This window comes from Crotalus tigris, unplaced genomic scaffold (genome assembly GCF_016545835.1).
Source record: "Crotalus tigris isolate CLP2741 ecotype Arizona unplaced genomic scaffold, ASM1654583v1 scf7180000017624.2573661763:2888555, whole genome shotgun sequence".
Taxonomy (NCBI): domain Eukaryota; kingdom Metazoa; phylum Chordata; class Lepidosauria; order Squamata; family Viperidae; genus Crotalus; species Crotalus tigris.
Window position 1 is genome coordinate 2,151,346 of NW_024096519.1, and position 15,521 is coordinate 2,166,866.

The window sequence follows — 15,521 nt, forward strand, 5'->3', positions numbered from 1 at the left end:
ACTACTGTGACAGAAACAAACAACAAGGTTACAGTTGGACATTAAGGTATGAAGGAAACAAAGGTTCAGATGTACAGACCTCCAGAGGAGAAAAAAGTCTAATTAAAAGAACAGTGGAGAAGATCTGCTTACAGTATATTTGTATTATTTGCTTAGAAACAGAGAGAATGGAGAGATCTTAATACAATCATTTAGGAGCACAAAAGTGAAACATGCTATCTAGAGGAATTCAAAGGCCAATTGCTTTTTCTTTTTATTTAGAAAAGTCTGATTTTTAACTTTTGTATGCTTTCCATATATAGCTTTTTGCAAGATAAAGATTTTGTCTCAATCAATCATCTTTGAACATCTCTCATTTTGGAGTAGTAATTTAAAGATTAGATAGATATTTTAAATGCTAATACAATTTTTGACGAACTTTTATGGGACTTGGTGTTCTCCCAATAACTCTAGAGAATCATCACTTGGAACAAAGCACATGAACTGTTGCAGAGTGCAATTTTAGAGATTGCCATTTTCTATATCTCCAAGGAAGAGCAATAGACATATAAGAAAAGATATATCACAAAATAAGCTGTGAAATATTGGCATGCTTTCTGATTTGCAAAATTAACGTGCAAGTCAACATAATGTCAAGCTATGAACTCTACTGCCTTTAGGACCGCTGCATGCCAACAGTGGAGGAGGGAGATGGGAGAGAACTTTGGATGCACAGGTGTTCTTATTTGTTATGAGAAAGCCGGAACTGTGGAAGAGTTGGTTTTGGTGAACCAAAGTTTCTTCTCATAACAATTACTGGGAGATGTATTGGACAATGTGACTTGAACTGTCAGAGAGGAGAGAAGGAGATTCATTCCTTTAATTACTTGTTTCCCACTTTTTCTTCAGAGCTGGATTTCACTTTGAATCTACCGAAATGATTCTGCTCAATAAAGACATTAGAGTACTTAATGGTTCTGGGGGTTTTCTTAGTTGGGCTTTTCAGCCGGATGTTGACACATAAATTATGTTTGCTTCCATGTTTGCTCTTGCTGGAAACAAAAGCCAAGAATACCAAATTAGTTAGTGGGGTTTATCCTTTAAAACTGAATATACAATAGTTGTGAATGAAGGGCAGTATAGAATATATTCTGGCCAAATTATAATCTTACAGAAATTAGAGATTCAATGAAATTACTGAAGTCAGACTTTCAGTCAACAAATAGGCAAGGATCTGATTTATGAAGAACGGGAATCAATAAAAAATGTTTAATTTAATGACTGTTTAATATATTCCACAATAAATGTTTCCAATTAAGCTAATTGGAAAGAGATTTAGAAATTATATCTTCACATAGCACCATAATTTATCTGTAGAATTCATTAGTACAAGACATATTAAGAGCTATTAACTTAATGGATTTGAAAAAAGACTGAATCTATTAAATGGAGATCTATGAAAGCCACCAGTTTTTCAATTAACACAATTTCAAATATGAATTACACGGGAAAATGGGGAAAGAAATGCATTTCTCCATTTCCTGCTAATAAGCACCTCTGAGATATCCAGTTGGTCATCATGAACATAAAATGCCAGAATAAGATGGATCTCGATCTGGCTCAGAAGAGCTATTCTTATATTCTGAACTTCTTTCATACTTAGAGATTCAGGTGAAAATTGGGTAAGGAACATATATTATAAGAGATGGATTTCATATTGAGTTATATGGTGGCTTATTAAAATATATTTTTCCAGTAAAGGAAGAATAGGCTCATTGATAGCAAACAAAAAAATCCTTCCATTTACTGTTCAGTGGTCATTACACCATTCAAAACAATAAAAACAAAAGTATTATGAAATTGTTCTACTGAAGCTGTTTTTCCCTTTCAAGTATTTATAGCAGCAATCCCAGTAAGATCCAGCCAAAGAATTTTGGTTTCCATGACAACTAATCTAAGCTTGATGTGAACACAATCCTTAAATAAAACTGAAAACGGAGAAAGGAAGAAACCCAATAATTTAGCCAAAGAATTGACTGCCTTCATGTAAGCCTTTTGAACAAAAACAAAAACAAATTGGCTTGTTCCCTTTGGAAACCTCTTTCCCTGAATTATAGGCTGTTTAATATTTCTAACACTTATGTTCAACTTTCAAATCTTTGTCGCTGTGCCTGAATGCAAGTTCAGCTCAGCCAGCAGAGAAACAACCCAAAAAACTGTCTTGATTTCAGTTCTGCGTCTTTTATTGCCAGAAACAAATGATGGAAAGCCTTGATATCTAGCATACAGCTACTTTTCATGACATTTGTAAAAAGACCATCTTGTGGAAGATGATCATGTTCTAGATACTTCAGTTCATTAAATTTTATAAGACATAGTTATGCTACTTGAGGCCCAAAAGATGTCAATTGCAGTCCCTTTTATTTTTTAATTTGATGAATGACCCACAACTATTTAAAAGCCTGGTGTGACCTCTGACCAAAGAAAATAGCAAACTCCAGCAAGATGCTTCCAAGAATTTGAAGCAATATGAAGGTAAATCTTATCCCACTGCTGTTCCCCCACCACTCTGATTAGACACATTGGTAGAAGAAAGTATAGCAATATTTAAAAAATGGAAAGAAAACAAAAATAAAAAAGCCAATAGGCTTTTATGGTGTTATAACCATGATTTTTTGTTGGGTTGATCTCAACATCTCTAATCTTAGAGAGGACTTGTCAGCAGTTGACCTTCTCTACAGAGCAATCAGAATAAATCCAAGGAATAAGGACTATAATATAGGAACAGGAATATTCTTTATTGGCCAAGTGTGATTGAACACCCAAGGTATTTGTCTCTGGTACATAAACTCAGTGTACATACAAGCAACAAATGCATGAATCTATGTTAGCAGATATAATTCTGCCTCGTGTTCTTCTGGACAGTACATTAGAACACTAGCGATGCAGTGATAACAGCTATGATTTTCACTGCATTTTGGTATTTTTTAAGAGTAGGTTGGAACTGAGAAGTTTCTGGAGGTCCCCCTCCCCCCTCTCAAATTATCCAAAATTGCACTATGCCTTTGTGCTGCCAAAATTCAGCAGTGCAATCTTGAGATATTGATGGTTTATGCAGAGTGCACAGGACTCCATTCCTATATCAGATTAGTATATGCTACATGAATTTCCAAATAAAATTAGTTTACTAGCTGTATAGCAAATAAAATAGGAACTATTAGACATGCTCTCATGATGAACATATTAGCCCACCTGTGCAAATCTTTTTAATAAGCAAGCTAGAAACAAAGAGTATGTTAGCTTCTAGCAAGTTCTTTGGCATACAGACAATGAACTCTTCTCAAATTGATATTTTCATTCTCCTTACTTCATTTATCACTCTGTCATTTCAGTTTTGTGCTAGAATGTATTTTCCATCTCCTTTATATTAATAGACCATCAAAACGTAGGACTCCATCTAATATATCTGTCTCTCTATATTGGTTTATCTTTCCTCTGACCTTAAAAATCTTTTTTTATAGAGAGAGTTATTTAAATTAGCTGACATGTAATTTAGTTGATTAGGCTGATCAAGTCACTAGTCAAAACAGAAATATCTGGTAATGTTTTGATTTTTGATCTGAAACCTAATTTTTCTGTAATGCGTTTTAACCCAGGGGGGTAATAATAGCCATGCAAGTGATTACAGAAAGCGAGAGAACTTTGGTTTCTTAGGTGTTATTGTGTGACGTATATGTACCAACAAACAGAACTGCTAGGGAATTCAAACACCTTTTGCTAAACATAGTCTGCAGCTGAAAGTAAAGTTCCATTCCAGTTTAGAAAACCCCTTGACATTCTGGCAAGAAATGCCTGAGCAACATGCTGGGCTTTTGAAAGCTGCTTTGATAAATGCTTAAAGTTTCTACTCTTTTGTTAACACCTGTAAAACTGCAAACTTTGTATAATATCAAAATCCATAGAAATAGTCACCAAGGAGGACTGATGCTAACTTGAACTTTCTTGTTCAAGGAAAAATTGAATATTAATTTTCTATGGAAAATATTAATACTCCCCTCTCCCAAGGTGTGGCAGGCCATCACTCTTCTGAAAAGGAATTAAAAAATGGCTCTCTATCTTTGAGTAGGGATCCCGGAGGGTCACATAGCTGTGGGCTGGTTGGTACCCTTCATCTTTTTAACTAATTTTTAACTGTGGTCATCCATCCTTGTCTCCTTTTAAATTCATTTTTTTAAAAATTTATAATTCTTAAATGCTGTTTTTATATTTTTACACTTTATTGCCCAGAGTCCCTTGTTTAGGGAGATAAGCTGTTCAAAAATGTGATAAATAAATAAATATGATTGGAATATAAAAATATAAACACAGCTGTCATATTTTTATTATTTTTTCATATACTGACATAAAAAAGAGAGATTGTAAAGAGAGATTGTATTGAGACCTACTCAATAGGTCATCCACAGTTGATCATACAAGAAGGAAATACTATTTTATCAAACTTGATTGATTTACTTTACTAGCAATGGAACATAATTTGATATATTCCTTATTGATGATAAATTTTCATATGCATGATACCTGATTTTATTCACATGCTAGTAGATTTTTTTTTTAAATTCTATTCTTCTTTGTATGTGTCTTGCAATTTGAGAGTTTGTTGTAATGTTTAAGGTACCAGACTAGAAACCAAGAGAATGGAAGTTCTAGTCCCACTTTAGGCATGAAGGCCAACTGGGTGACTTTGGGCCAGTCACTCTGTATTAGCCGAACCCACCTCACAGGATTATTGTTGTAGGGAAAATAGGAGGAAGTATTAGGTACACTGGCTGCCTTGAGTTATTTATAAAGATGGGATAAAAAAAAAACCTAAGCAATGAAGATAACTTTGAAATAAAAAAGATGGATAAAAGGAAGTACCTTTATAAAAGAGCACCACAATCTTCTGAAAGGCTTTCATAAAGTGGATGTTATCATAACAATATTCTTGAACTTTCTGAAGAAGGATCAGTTCTGACTGGCCTTGGGTGCTGAACACTGCCAGTAAAGGTGCATATTGCTAAAACAATCAAAGGAGAAATTGGATTAGTTATTTACAGACAAATACCAAGTAGAATATTATTCAAATGTTTCAAAGGCTACAGAAGTTGATAGTGCAATATTTTCAATACGGGTAGACCTCGACTTACAACAGTTCATTGAGTGACTGTTCAAAATTACAACAGCACTGAAAAAAGTGACATGACTATTTTTTACACTTATAATCTTTGTAACAGTCCCACAATCATGTGATCAAAATTCAGATGCTTGGCAGCTGATTCAAACGTATGACCACTGCTGTGTCCCAAGGTCATGTGATTCCCCTTTGCAACCTTTTGACAAGCAAAATCAATGGGGAAGCCAGATTCGCTTAACAACCATGTTACTAACTTATCAACTGCAGTGATTCACTTAACAACTGTGACAAGAAAGTTTGTAAAATGGGGCAAAACTCACTTAACTATCTTACTGAACAACAGAAATTTGGGGCACAATATGTGGTCATAAGTCGAGGAATACCTGTATTTTTTTTTTACTGCATTTTATGTTGGATTTAAGTGGCTATTAGATAGTTTTACATTATGTAAACCCAAAAGGTGGGACAATAAGTGGCTATTTGCACATATACATGTGAACACACTGATTTTGTTTATTCTCAGTCTCCTATACAGTATAAGAATGCCACTGAATTGAAATTGTATAGTAAAATTAATTACACTGCAATAACTATTTAGTTTGAATAGTGCTCAAATCATCCCCAAAGCCTCCAGGCAATAGAACTGTGAAATTATGTTATGCACTTTATTGTAAGTTTGAAGAGCCTGATATATTTTTGAAAGAGGCAGGTGCCATTTATCATCACAGACATATAACACTGGCCTATGAAGAAGGTGTTTTGTTGGGATATATATCCCATACCTCTCATAATTAGCAATCATAAATAAAAAAGTAATGGTTTACCCTGTCCAGTCTAGGACTGGTGCTAATCTCTGTTTTCCAGCTGAAGGAGCCAGCATTATCTGGAGACGCTTCCATGATGATGTGATTGGCAGGACTATATGCCGATGGCAGACAGAATGATGTTACCTTCCCACCAAAGTGGTACCTATTACCTACTTGCATTTGCATACTTTCAAACTGTTAGGTGGGCAGGAACTGGGCCAAGAACAGGAGCTCACCCCACCATGCAGTACTATTTGGGTCTCAAACTGCCAGGCTTCCTGTTGACAAGCCCAACATCTTAACTGCTAGGTCACTGCACCTCTTTATTAACAGTCATACTTCTTTTCAAACAGCTGCTTACATAGCTAGAACCTGTGTTCTCAATGCACTAACATTTCCCACATGCATACCTTCAAATGCTTAAGTGCTTGTTCTGCAACCAGCTCTTCTTTCTTGTTCCATTCAACAGCATTCATTATACAAGTCCACAGGAGTCCAATCACTGCTGGTTCCGGCAGATCATTTTTTTTCATTTCTTCTTTTACATAAAGCACCATCTGGAATAGGAAATTTAAAACAAAAAAAGCATCATTTTTCAAGCCATTACTTTAAATAACAGTGCCCTATCTGCCACCAATGTCTTTCAATAAGGCAATTTGCTTTTGATCCAGTACTCAGTGGTGTATGGAGAAAATAGAGAAACAAAGAGAAAAATAGAAAAAAGGAAGAAGCATGTCATATTCCTATATGCTTTTGATTTAATTTTGTAGGATTGTGTTCATACACCAAACTCACTTCACAGGAAATGTTCAACTACATAAATTAAAAGAAAATTAATTGCACTTTTATCACCACATAGTGAGTGAGAATTCCTGCAGCTGTAAAACTCCATATGGGAGGGGCAGCTTTGTTTCCTTGATAATCACTAAATGGATTTTCTTCATATGATACACTAAGCTATTCCATCTCTTTGATAAAGATTTAACCCTGGGTTGCAGTGAGTTCAAGTGCAGAAACATCACTTTTTCACCCATTCTCATTCAACACCTATTATCGACACCTATTCTCTTGCCCTGCAAGCAGTGACTCAGTCTTGTTAATGTCACAAGTCAACAGATGCAGCAATAGATAGCATTGGTAATATCTTACAGGACTTCTGCTCTGGATCCAAGATTGGGAGGGACAGCTAAGCATGGAGCAACATAGACTTTTCTGAGATCTGCCCAGTTGCCTCTCCACAGAGATGCATTTAAGGATTTTTTTCCTGGATTGTTTTTTTATTTACTTGAGACTACATGTCTCGGGTTTTTTTTTTTAATGGCTACAGCAAAAATGTGTCAAAATTCACTTAAAATTGACCCTACAATTTCTCATGCCCAATTTTTACATTATGCATGCAAACCTTTATGAAAATCAAAGCAGTAACATCAATTGTCTATGGAACAAGCATTACATGGAGCTATTCTGAAGAACCTATTCTGAGCCTTAAGAACAGCTCTTAAGAGCTACATTTTATCTTTCTCCTGTGGCATACTCTTTCAGTAGCTTAAATAAAAGAAAAAATATTTTTTACACCTCTTTAATTGGACATTCTTGAGAAAGACGTTCCTGGAGTTCTCTTTGTAGTTCTTTTCGGGTCCCCAATGACTGCTGGACTCTAAGGAAATCTGAAAGCTCTTTTAGGCCAGCATCTGTGAAATATTTGGCAAAATGGTCCACATTCTGTCGATTGGCTGGAAACAGTTCCTAGAATAGAATAATAAAAAGAATATTATTTATTTTTTAAAGTAATTTTAAATACTGTAAAGAATCAGAAATATTTTGAGAGAAATCCTTCCTTAAGTTGCAGAAAGAGGCAAGAGAGTACACATACATCATGAAGAACCTAGCTGGCTTACAGAAATTGCCACAGTTCAAAAATAGCACATGGAGGGTCACTGAATCTAGAGATTTAAATGGCTAAGCATAACTGCTAGCTATTTAGGTAACTATCAATAGTTTATCTGGAGGATTAAAGCACTTTAAACAGCAGAAGGATTAAAGAAAGGAGACTAACATATGGGCCAGCACCCAGTTCTGTCCAGGAAGCATTTGAGTAATCCTAACTGTTTTCCAAATTATTGTGATGGATTGTTATTAGGCTGAATTCTCATGAGGGAGGAAGTGCTTTCCAGTAACAGACAGCTCAGTCTAGAGTTAGAGAAAGAGGTGAAGACAACCTTCCCTAATGGTTCTCTATGTATATGATTGCTAGTCATATAATGGGTTATGTATGTGGCCAATCTTTTGTGGTGGTCACTAAGCAACTACCATGGTCATTAAGTAAATACCAGAGTCATTAAGCAAACCAATGGTTTGCTATAGGCTGCTTTTGCCAAAAATTGGAACTAAATGCCAGTTTTCTGCCAAAAATATAAAACACGGCTGTGTGATTGTAGAATGCTGCAAAGCCATCAATGCTGGCCTGTTTGCTGACCGCCCAACATGCGGATAGAGCATGAGAACATCAGAATATATTGTAAGTACCCTTGAGAGGTCCATTGTAACTTTGAATGCTCACTAAGTGACTGGTCATAAGTCAAGGACTATCTGCATGTTTATTTTGGAATAAATCTGAGAGGCTATTTATTTTGAAATAAGCATTAATCAGATCAGTTTGCATTACTATCTGTGTGGATCTTTTCTTATATGAGATTTTGAATAATTGGAATGAACTATTTGATTTTTTATTCTTTTCCTGAAAGCTGAAAATTCCCTGACGAAAGCCCAATCCAGATTTTTTTTTCATAAAGAATTATTTTATTTACCGTACTTTTTGTATTTCTTTGTATGGGTAATCTTAAGTGGCAATTAAGTGATTAACTCCTTAAATAGGACATGCAGTGAATGATCAACAGAAGAAAGAACCTTTTTTCATAGTGGTCATACTAGATGGGATTTTATTTACTTTAAGATTTAAATGCCCTATTTTCTATTTTTCCTTTCTGGTACTTTTTAATTTTTTTTTTACAGTATTGATGTTAGTTCCTCATTGATGATTTTCTTCAGACTTTATGCTTTTGCCATTTTAAGCTTCATATTCATATTTTATGTATTTATTTATTTTAGATTTTTTTTTTTTTTACTTCAGGATTCCTACAGGAGCTTGCTTATTGGTCACATCGATTATAGGAATAGGGATACTTACAAGCAGTCTCTTGTCTAAATTAGTCTTTCTTAAAGAAGAGGTAACAGAGTTGGCATCTTTCTCAAGCATCCATGCTTTAAAAAGCTTGACAGCAAAAGAAGCTGCTATACCTACAGAAAAAAAATATATCCTAAGCAAAGAAGCTGTGGTCTTTATTTAATTCAGTCTTTTACAATCTAATATTCTCTAGATGTATTTAGACCAGTGTTTCCTAACCTCAGCAATGTTAAGATGAGTAAACTGATTGGGGAACTCTAGAAGTTGAAGTCCATATATCTTAAAGTTGCTGAGGTTAAAAATCTCTGTATTAAACTACTATTCTCATTAGAGTTTGCTGGCATAACTATCTCACGCTTTGAGGGGAACTGCAATCCAAAATCTCTACAGGATAACAAATTGGAGAGGTCTGAATTGGTCTCTAAGATTCAAAATTGATGTATTGCTGGTGGTCTTTCACATACTACAACAGCTTTCATTGGAAGTCCATACTATGGTCTTTCTAAAACTGTAATGTTTAAACTATCTGCAGTAGTACAAAATCTAGTTATACATTTATACATATTCAGATTATACATATGCAAAACGATTGAGTAAGCCAGAAAAGGATACGTTTTCAGAAGTGACTAAATATTTGGATACTTAAAACTCCTTGTTTCACAAGAAAGTAAAGGAGAAAGAGAATGGGAGGAAACACAAATGAACAGCCTGTATTATTTGGACAAATGCAGAATCTAAGCAGCTAAGTGACCATAGTTATCATCTGTTGAGAACAGCTAGAAATACACCTAGCCATACCACATTTCTAACATTTTTTAAACATAAGAAAAACTCATCTGAATTCAAAATAGGTTATTCAACTGTGACTGTCCATGGAACAGTGTTTCTGACATCCAGCAATTTTAAGATGAGTGGACTTCAACTTCCAGAATTCCCCCAGCCAGCAGAGTGGCTGAGAGAATTCTGAGAGTCGAAGTCCATTCATCCTGAAGTTGCTGAGATTGTGAAACACTGCCAAAGGGGAATTTCTCAATAGACAATCATAGTAGAATCCTCCCTTTTGTCCCTAATACAAGTTGTCATACCCATCTTGAAACACTTAGATGAAAGTACTGCAGGCATCCCAAAAATGTAACCAAGTAGAAGAGAACAGAAATGGCCTTGGTATCTCTTCCTCAATTCAGGCTTTCACTTGTGTTATTTTTTTTTTTAAAAAAAAATCAATTTTCAGAGATTTATTGAGGAATCATTTAGCTCTTCTTAATCCCATAATGAAGAGTCACCACGTTTAGGGAATAGACCTCTGGCATTGTGTCATCTACTGTTAAAATCTGTTCTGCTACTTAGCCTTCTCTCAAAGATAAATTATACTTGAAAGTTCAAACACATATAAATAACACTCTGTTAACAAAAAGAAGCCTGCAAAATCTTCAATCTGGAACTTCAATGCAGAAGATGGTGAATTTTAATCTCATAATTTTCTTGCTTAAAATATTATCTCTATCCTAAGCATATTTAGAAAAAGAGAAATCTTTAAAGTAAAACAGCAGGAGAAAACAGGATTGTCTCTTTTCTTGCCAATTATTTCCAGTGGCCGGTTTGTTTGTTTTTGGCAAGAGAAAAATGCCAGCAGCTCTTAAGCAATACTCAGGTTTATAAATTGTCCTAACTTATTACTTGGCCATTAGATTCAAGGTCACTTCTTGGAAATACCGATTTCCTGATTTCCTTTAACTTCTTCAGCCTTTTTCTGGGAAGGTAATTATTCACTTTAATGTACTAAGCCCTGCAAATATATTACCCATTAAACAAACAAAACAAAACCCATTAAATTCACAAGATGGCATCCAAGATTCTAAAATTAAATCATAGTCACTCAATATTAACATGATGAAATAACAAAATTATAAACAATTTATACATGCATAGCATGTAGAGTTTGCAGTTTTTATTAAAGTCTAAGAGAAATGGAAAATACAAAGGACCTCAAGGGAGTGATCCCTAATTCTAAAGCCACAATGTCAAAGATCCTGCCTTTTCGAAATAAAGATAACAAAGTTATCCTGTGGGAAAAGATAATGTACATCCTTTGGGATAGGGAGAATTTCTAATTACCTTCTTTAACAATGTTGTCAGTGAAAAGGCTTGTTAAAATGGTAGCAGGTAGTGTTCCATTAGCTAGCAAGATTCCAGTGAGGATTGCCAATTTTGCCTGCTCAGTTTCAGAAAAGGCTTTAAGAAATAACAGGAGCTGTGAGGCAAAAAAAAAAAAAAAAAGGGCACATGTTTTTGGAAGCATATAAATACAGATAACAACCTGAAGTGCCCAGGGCTGCCAAAATAGTTAATGCAACAATTTCAACTTTGGGATCATCAAAACTAAAAATTAAAGTGTTCATCAGTTTATGAGAAAGAACAGCATTTATATTAAATCAACTGAATGTAATTTAAAGTCAATCTAATTAATTTCTGCTGTGGAATGAATTTAGCATACAGTAACAAGAATAAGCAAGATAGATATATTTATTTTATTTCAGAACAGGGATACAAAGTAGAGTATTTGGTTACACTTTGATCCACAACTTTGAATCAAAAGTTCAAAACTGCATAATCATATTTTGCTGACAAAAGAAAATGAATAATTTGTCTTAATTCCTGGAAAATCTATACTGCCTTTTAATTTCAACATGCATTCTTGACCTTTTGACAAATCAATATGTAGACTCTATGATTTAAAATATTGGCTTTTTAACACAGAGCTATGGTACACAAATAACTTTCAATAATCACTGGCTGTGCTTGTAAAATACAGTAGTAAAGATAGATAAGCTTTTTGAACATATATAAAATGACCTTGATGATCAATATTTTCTTCTAAATATAAAGGTTATATTTAGATTTTAAAAAAAAAGCTTTCTATATCCATTCTGTGACTTTGTTAAACATAAATTTAAATTTTAACTATATTCTTTACTGTACTATTTTACTTTACTGTAATATTTCATGAATATGCATACAAAAATTATGTTTTATTATCCACATTTATTGTATTTATTACCTATTGATTGCATATTTTCATTGAGCTGAAAACAATTACGTTATTTTCTGTTGTGTCCTGAGTCTGCTGAAGCAGTCAGTAGGCTCAGAAATGATGCAAATGGTCCCGGGCAGACCAAAAGCTGCCTGGGACCAGATTGACTATCGCCAGCCTTGTGCGCATGCGCAAGGCGCGAAAACAGCCAGATTCCTATTGGCTGACGCTGTCCGAGTTTATCACAGTATAAAAGGCCTGCATGCCTTTTTGGTTGTTGCTGATTGTAAGAAGAAGTCAATAAAGAAAGCTTAATGTTCACCATGTGTCTTCGTTTAATGCCTGAGACCCGAAAACATAAAACTGGTGATGAAAGTGGGATCGCTGCAGACAAGAGGAAGATTTACAACTGAATTGAGGACTCACAGAAGGTCGTGAAGCTTGGAAAGTCGGTATCCAGCTCTGCACTCAGCCAGCCAGTACAGCATCGCTGGAGGTGAGCTTGGCAAATGGACCCCTTCCCCCAGTAAGACGAGATTTGCAGCGAAAGGCATTAACGAGGCCTGTGAAGACTTAAGATGTCGAAGATTGGCCGCTTATCTGACTTTGATGTCTCCCATCCGGAGTGCTGGAATTCATATGTAGCGTGGGTGGAGAACTACTCAATCAGATAAGGGAAGACGGCCTTAAAGCGGCAACCCTGCTGTGTGTTTGTGGACAGGAAACGTTCGACATAGCAGAAAACTTGGTGGCCCCTGCGCTTTTAGAGTCAGTAACTTATACTGACTTGGAAGATAATGCTTAAAGAACATTTCCAGCCTAAACTTTCTGTAATTGCTTGGAGGCACGCATTCGAGCAGAGAGACCAGAGGCCGGATGAGTCTGCTATGAACTTTATTGCTGCCTTAAGACCAGCGGCCAGGCCTTGTGAATTCAAGGACCTGGAAGAGAGGCTGTGAGATCATTTTATTTGTGACCTACGAAGTAGGGAGCTGCAACAGAAGATCTTCGCCAAGGAAGAAGTTTCATTCCAAGATGCATTGAGAGAGGTTGCAGCTGAAGAAGCAGTGGGCGGCGCTGTGAAGGCTTTGCACTCGCCAGAAACCCTCCAGCTACCGTGACCGTCCATCAAGAAGTCACTAGAGAAGATCCAGAAACGAATCCTGAAGAGGAGGTGGATAGGCTACACCAGCCAGCTGAGAGAAGGCCAAAGGAGTGTCCAGACAAGGCTTCAGCATCTCCTCAGTGCATCAGGTATGGAGGACGCCACAAGCGCACAGACTACAGATTCCGCTCCGCCATTTGCCGGGCATGTGGAAGGCAAGGCCACATTGCCTCCATCTGTTTGGGTCGCCAGAAGGTCCAACCTTGGGAAGAATTGCTTCAGAAAGGTACCAGGGTCCCCAGCCAACACAGGGTGGGTTTCTGTGCATCGCGCAGGAGTATTCTGAGGACAGGGACACACAAGCTCCTTAAGAAAAAGCTTTGCATTGACGTGAAGCTGCAAGGGGTTTCCTTGGACACAGGTCCGCTCTATCAATCATTTCACATGACACCTTCAAAAGGATTTGCAGCAGTAGTGTCCTTCGAGTCAAACTCAGGCCATCAAACTTAATCCTCACTGACTCCCAGAATTCCAGAGTCAGTGTGAAGGGGGAGGCTACTCTCAAAGTGCAGCATAAGGCTTTTGAAGGACTACTAGATGTGGTGGTAGTTGGGGGTGATCGCATGAGTCTCATTGGACTCGATTGGATCAAGGCCCTTGGAATCCAAATGACTGGGCTGCACAACCTGCAAACCCCCGGCCTTGCAGAACTCTGCAGGGAATTTGCTGAGGTGTTTAGCTCAGAGCTTGGCTCTTACAAGGGGCCTCCCATTGCCCTACGCTTAGACCCAACTATCACACCTATTAGCATTAAACCTAGAAGGATGCCTTTTGCTCTCAAGAACAAAACTGATGCAGAGCTGGACAAGCTGCTCCAGCAGGGCATCTTAGAACCTGTGGACTCTAGTCCAAGGGAAACCCTCACTGTAACGCCTTTAAAGGCTAATGGAGAAGTCTGAATCTGCACGGACTATAAATGTACATTGAACAAAGCATTGCAAAGCATGCATACCCAGTTTCTGTGGTAAGTCACATTCTGGCCTCCCTCAAAGGGGGGGGCGCATTTTTGCAAAACTCTATTTGGCACAGGCCTACCACAAGCTACCTGTTGATGAGGCAGCAGCTGAGGCTCAAACAATAGTAACACAGAGATGACCCTTTAAGGTTAAAAGATTGAGTTTGGGGTTAATGGAGTCCCTGGCATATTCCAAAATGTCATGGAGCGTAAACTTTGTGGTATTCTTGGTGTCTGTCCCTATTTTGATGACATCCTCATTGCTGGGGAGTCATCTCTAAACTTAGCTGAGAGATTAAGGGCTGTCTTGCTTCGTTTCCGCCAAGCGAGTCTGAAACTGAAGCAAGAAAAGTGTAAGATTGGAGTCACTTCCACTGAATTCTTAGGTTTCAGAATTGATGCTCAAGGCATCCATCTTGCTGAATCGAAGTGATTCAGCAGGCCCCAAGCCCAAAAGCGAGCTGCAAGCTTTCTTGTGGCTCTTAAATATCTATCATGCATTTCTTCCACACAAGGCTGCAGTGGCAGAGCCATTACATCGGCTCTTAGATAAACAAACTCCATGGCAGTGGACTAAAATCAATGAGGTTAAGGCCTTGCTCTCTTCAAATGCTGTATTAGCGCATTTCAATGAGCAACTGCCTGTGTGCATTGCATGCGATGCATTTCCTTATGGGGTGGGAGCAGTACTTAGCCATCTGAAGGCTGATGGGATACAAGTCCCTGTGGACTACTACTCAAAGACTCTGTTATCTGCAGAGCGGAATTACGCTCAGATTGAAAGAGAAGTCTTGGCCATAGTGGCTAGCATAAAGAAATTCCATGATTTCTTATATGGCCGCCACTTCACAGTCTACACAGACCATAAGCCTCTGCTGGGTTTGTTTACTACTAACAAACAGATACCACACATTATTTCTCCACGTATGCTGAGATAGTCCATTTTCCTGTCAGCATATGACTACATGCTAATTCACTAACCTGGAAAAGAGATGGGCCATGCAGATGGCCTCAGCAGATTACTTCTAAAACAGATAGAGGCAGATCCTGCTCCTGCTATTAATATTCTTTCCATTCAGGAGTTGCCTGAATCTCCCCTCAATGCCAGGAACATGGCTGCTGAAAACTGCCATTGATTACATGCTCATACACGTGCTGACATGGGTGTTGTCAGGATGGCCTGACATGTGTCCAGATACAGAGTTTCAAAGCTTCTGGCAAAGGAAGC

The 15,521-nt window shown here is 37.1% G+C and overlaps 1 protein-coding gene across 3 annotated transcripts in view; it reads right to left on the bottom strand.

Moving 5' to 3' along the window:
* BZW2 (basic leucine zipper and W2 domains 2) overlaps window positions 1–15,521 on the bottom strand; it is a 47,619-nt gene that overhangs the window by 3,756 nt on the left and 28,342 nt on the right. For 2 of the 3 annotated variants that reach the window (XM_039332727.1, XM_039332738.1), the window contains exons 6-10: window positions 11,258–11,393; window positions 9,146–9,255; window positions 7,534–7,704; window positions 6,369–6,515; window positions 4,897–5,035 (exon numbers count right to left, since the gene is read on the bottom strand). In XM_039332727.1, coding sequence (XP_039188661.1) covers window positions 4,897–5,035; window positions 6,369–6,515; window positions 7,534–7,704; window positions 9,146–9,255; window positions 11,258–11,393 — 703 coding nt within the window. The remainder of the gene's footprint in view (window positions 1–4,896; window positions 5,036–6,368; window positions 6,516–7,533; window positions 7,705–9,145; window positions 9,256–11,257; window positions 11,394–15,521) is intronic. The other variant, XM_039332747.1, reaches the window with a different exon arrangement.